Here is a 5,219-nt window from a genome sequence, read left to right as displayed (position 1 = left end):
TATGTTTATTGACATTTAATTTGTATCTTGTTTTGATGAAATTTGATTGTTTTTGTCTGTCATTTAATTGTTATTTAGTGTTGTTAATGATAAATCATTGTAAACATCTGTTTTCTTTCTGTGACGTCTTCAGTCTGCCTTGTCATATGCTTCCATATTATAACCAGCTCTGGTTTTATCCTTAAATAGGATGTTACTTTATTGTAAGTAGTTTTTCGTATGTGGAATTAGGCAAGCTAACAAATGAAGCTAAAGTTGTTTTACAATATTTAGCTTTATGTTGTTTTTCCTTTATAGAGGATCAAAGCTGCTATCTGGACAAACACTTAAGCTGTTTATGATGTTCTCTTATTAACTTAGTCTTGCTTTCTCTGGATTTATATACAATAGTTTGATGCATTTATATACAACTGTCAAATGCATTTATGGCAATATCTGAGAAATTAAAATTAATTATTAAAATGTGATGAATGTAACATTTTATTTCTAAATATAACAATATTGAAAATTTTCAGATTTTTTTTTTTTTTTCTTTTGGTATAAGAGACATATTAAGTTACATTATCTTTTTATTGGTTTCACTCAATCAATAATTGGACAAGGCAGATATAGGAAAAAAACTCTTCAAAATAAATATTAAAAATACTGTTTGTAAATAAGAAGAGTATTAAGGGAGCCACTGTGCAGTATCGTAATATGTACAATGAAACTGAACACTCTTGAGGTTGTTATCATATTAACTGTTGAATCAGAATAGTATATAATTTGTCATTGAACATTAGGTTTAAAGTTTGTGCTTGCTATGTTTGAAAGATTACCATTTAGTTTAATCTTCCCAAATAGTCATAAATTTTCTAAAGTAATTTTTTTGTTTGCTTTTGTTTTTAAACATACACTTGAAATGAATTTAATATTTAATTAGTCATTCAGAGAAAACTGATTTGCCTAAAATATGAATATTCAACTTCAGTGAAATAGGAAGTGAATTTACATATACATTATTCTAAAAACCCAGCCATTAAAAGTTTATCTATATTCTTGTCCACAGCTATACCTCCTCCTCCTATTATAATATCCCCTCCTCCACCTCCTCCCTTTTTCCCAACCATTAGTGTTTCAACAGAAACTACTGGTAAGATATTCTATTCAAATCTTTGAACTAAAATGATTGAGCATGCTAGCATAAAATAATTTTCCTGAAAATTGATGCATATGTAACTGTTAAGTGAGAATAAGTTACTGATGTTTAGTTGTTTATTCAGCAAAACCAAAATAAACAATTTGTGTAGACAGGTTGAATATAAAATTATAAAGTGACTACATGTGGAGCTGATAGGTTACGGTGACTTAGTGCTTTTGTTTCGTTTTTTTAGTTGGATTTTTTTATGTTAAATACATGGTAATTAGATACTTCTTCAGTCCTATGCAGAAGCTGTTTTATTTATTACCTGTTTTATTGGTTTCAGTCAGTAGACTGTGACTATGCTCAAGTAAATATTTTTAGGGTGATTCAAGTTGATTGTATCAACCCCAGTCCTTCATCTGGTACATATTTTATTGTTGTCATGAAAAGCAAAAGGCAAGTCGTTTTTCTTTTTTCTTTCTTCCTTTTTTATGAAATGGGGATGTCTGTTATCTCTGTTAGCTGTGCATTTTCCTTACAGCTCATGAATGTGTGTGTGTACATACACAACATGTTATATGTCTCATATGTATACACACACACACACACACACACATATATATATATATATATCTATATATATATATATATACACACACAAGGGTTGTACTGAAATTAATACGAAAGTGGACATAACTTTTCTATTGACTAACATAGGGCATTCAAACTTTACATGTTAGAGTGTTTTTCCTCTTTTGTAAGTCTTCTTCTCAGTCCTCATGGTAGGTAAAAAAGGGGATTACAAACCAAAGCAATGTACTGTAATTGAGTTCTAGAAGAGGAAAGGTGCAGGTTGTTTATTGAGATAACATCATTGATAAGAGCAATGGGCATAAAGAAATGAAGAAATTTAAAGAAAGAGACTCCAACATTGCCAAAATGCAATGCAGTAACCTTAATTACCAGTGAGTAGATAAATTCATTCATGCAGACACATCCATGAACTAGCTGCACAATGAACTAGACTTTGGTCAATGTATTACAGAAGACAATAGAGGAGGTGGAATATCATAAGGTGTGTACAAAGTTGGTTCCACAGAACTTGATACCTAATTTGTCATAGAGAAAGATGGAAATCTGCTCTAATCTGCTGGAAGTATTTGAAGCTATGAAGACTTGTTTTTCTGATCTGGTGATGGAGGATGGGATGTGGGTGTATCTTTATGATTGAGAAATGAAGGGTCACTCCATAGAATGGCATCCCAATTTCTTCTGCAATGTTTTAGAAGTTGAAGAGCTGGCAAACTGCACAGAAAGTCATGCTGACAGTTTGAGGGGGACAACAAAAATGTCCTTGATTTTTGGAATGTGGCTGTAGCCTAAACAGTGAGTGGATGCATTGAGATACTCAAAAAGCTTAGAGAAATTATTAGAAGAAAGAGAACAAACAAGAATCTGAAAATGATCCACATTCACCATGACAGTACGTATGTTTCAGTGTAATTAAACCTTAAATTTTTCATAGTCAGCTGACAAACAATATCAATTCCAAAACTGCATGGGCTGGAGAACAGTAAAATTTTCTTTGGAGATGACTAGAAAAATAATTATGAACAAGAAAGTGACATAAAGCCTACAAGTAACAAATGTGTAACAAACTGTTCAGAATTTTGACTATTTTTGAAATAACAGCCTAGTATCACAATAACTCAGTTAATAACATTATGTATTGACTTTGTCTTTCTTTATTCTGTGGACAATAAAATAAATACCAGTGAAGTACAAGGATCAATATAATTAGCTGCATCTCTCCTACGGCTGCAACAAAAATTAGTAATTGTTTATTTTGGTGATCTGACTAAAAACAATAATAAAAAGGTATTGTGTGTGTGTGTGTGTGTGTGTTTATATGTATGTACAGGTCTAGGTATATGTATGAAATTTTCAACATTTCCTTTCATTATTTCTTAAAGCATTCAAACTCCAAAATGATTCTTAATTCTGTTCTGTTTTATTTTCCATTTACTTCCTTCTGGCTTTCTCTATTTTATTCCATTCATTGTGGCTTTCTCAATCATGCAGTATTTTTACTTTATTGGCTTTAAAATCTATGGCATCATCCATTCTTTATCAAAGCTACACAGTTTCCTCTAACACTACATTATATAATAAGCAAAATATATTTATTCAATGATGGATGCTGCCTTGTATTTCCTTAATTACTACTTATATGTTAAGTAACACTCATATTTTAGTGCTCTTTCTCTCTCTCATTAATCATTCATTATTACATCATGGTACAGTGAGTATTATAGAATTTTATGTACAAAATATGTATATAAAAGCTGTAGGCTTTTCTAAATAAAAGTATTTATTTCACGTCTTTATGGATTGCTGGTATTAAATTAACTTTCTGATTTGTGGCCCATCAAAAACACCAGCCATTATGTTATTATAACTTAGGCCATGGAATGTTGTACATATGAATTTGAAACGGTTACCTTCCACATTAAGAGCTTTGACAAATTACTTCATTAGTCCTAGTTTAATATGAAGGTGTGGAAAGATGATTTTCTCTTGCTCAACAAGTGGTTGGTGTATGATATTCTCTCCAACAGTCAAACTTTTCCTAACTGGTCAGAGTTTCTGTTCCCAACGTTTGTCTCTTGCTTGGCTATCTCATAAACACAGGAAACACGGATATTTTGTATACCTTCCTTGTTGGCGTAATAAAAAGTTGACCATTTTTAGATCCACACGTATGACCCATTTGTATTCATCATACTTAAGTAAATCTAACAAAACTTTTTATGCAATCATAATTCTCTTTTAAGTGCACAGACTGACCAATAGGAAGCGCATCAAACAAGTTTCCATTATAGAGTAATACACATTTTAGACTCTTCTTTGAACTCTCTACAAAGAGTCACCATTCACTAGGATCATTCTGTTCAACACCCATCATGTTTAACAATCCCACCATGTCACAACAGTAAACAAAACCTTTTCCAGTTGTAAAGAATGCCAAGAGATCTTCTTTGTTCTGATAAAAAGTCACATTTGTTTCTTTCTGCAACAAATTCTTCTCTTTAAGCCTAGAAGCTAACAGTTCTGATAACTCTTTTGTCAGTCCTAGATCTCTAAATCATTAAGTTCTGCCTGGTTGAAGTTTTCATATTCTTTGGTTGATGTTTCTACAACGTCTATATCACTGTCATGTTCATGATTTATATCTACTTCACATACATGACTTTCACCTTGCAGTGAAGGTAGATCCTTGAAAACGAGTACTGGTATTTCATCTGAGTGAAGCACTGGATGAATTGCTGAATCCAGATTTGGGTAACTTACTTTCTGTCATGTTCTCTTCCTATAACAAGAAGTCTTTGTGAGACAAAAGTAGCAAGCATTTACAAGGCTCTTACCATATCATAAGAATGTCAAATGTTAGTTGTTTTCTTGTGCCCTTTGTCCATTGGCATAGATTTTTGACACAGGGTTCACATACATTGTTCAGGACCCACTATTTATCCTGATTACCCAGTTTAATCTTTAAGCCAAGTAGGATCTTTTCACAATGTCACTAACATTCATTCTTTGACTTGGTACTGTAAAACACTCACATATATAGCAAAAAGAGTGAGGGAAATTCAAACACGATGCTTGTTTTACACTCCTGCATAGTGATATTACTGTCGGAGTGATATTACTGTCACCTCCTCTGGGAAAATGAGTCTAATAGATTGGAATTTAAATCCTGATTTCTATAGAAATTTATTGTTTCAAGGAAACATTGAATTTGGATTACTTTTAATTTTTACGATTATAGATAATTTTGATGGAGTTTATTTTCTACCTATTTTCATCATTCATTGTACCTGTGCATCTTCTGCACACAAAAGCTATTTTCCCTGTTAACCTTCCCTTGATTTTGCTGCACCTTTCATATGTTTAAAGCTTACACTGGTTGCATTTTATGGAGTGTCTACCTACATCTTTTCTACAGATTGAGCATGGCCATCTACCTGAAGAGATTTGTGATTTGTCTGCCTTCCTCTTTATATATATATATATATATATATATATATATATATAT

At 31.9% G+C, this 5,219-nt stretch overlaps 1 protein-coding gene across 1 annotated transcript in view; it reads left to right on the top strand.

Annotated features, from left to right (window-relative positions):
• Positions 1-5,219, top strand: part of LOC106882611 (collagen alpha-3(VI) chain) — a 180,154-nt gene that overhangs the window by 35,616 nt on the left and 139,319 nt on the right. Inside the window, exon 6 of the mRNA XM_052975952.1 lies at positions 1,049-1,132. Coding sequence (XP_052831912.1) covers positions 1,049-1,132 — 84 coding nt within the window. The remainder of the gene's footprint in view (positions 1-1,048; positions 1,133-5,219) is intronic.

The sequence above is a fragment of the Octopus bimaculoides genome, chromosome 23 (genome assembly GCF_001194135.2).
Source record: "Octopus bimaculoides isolate UCB-OBI-ISO-001 chromosome 23, ASM119413v2, whole genome shotgun sequence".
In the NCBI taxonomy this organism is placed as follows: domain Eukaryota; kingdom Metazoa; phylum Mollusca; class Cephalopoda; order Octopoda; family Octopodidae; genus Octopus; species Octopus bimaculoides.
The sequence above is the reverse complement of the archived record's forward strand: the minus strand, read 5'-3'. Positions and strand labels throughout refer to the sequence as shown.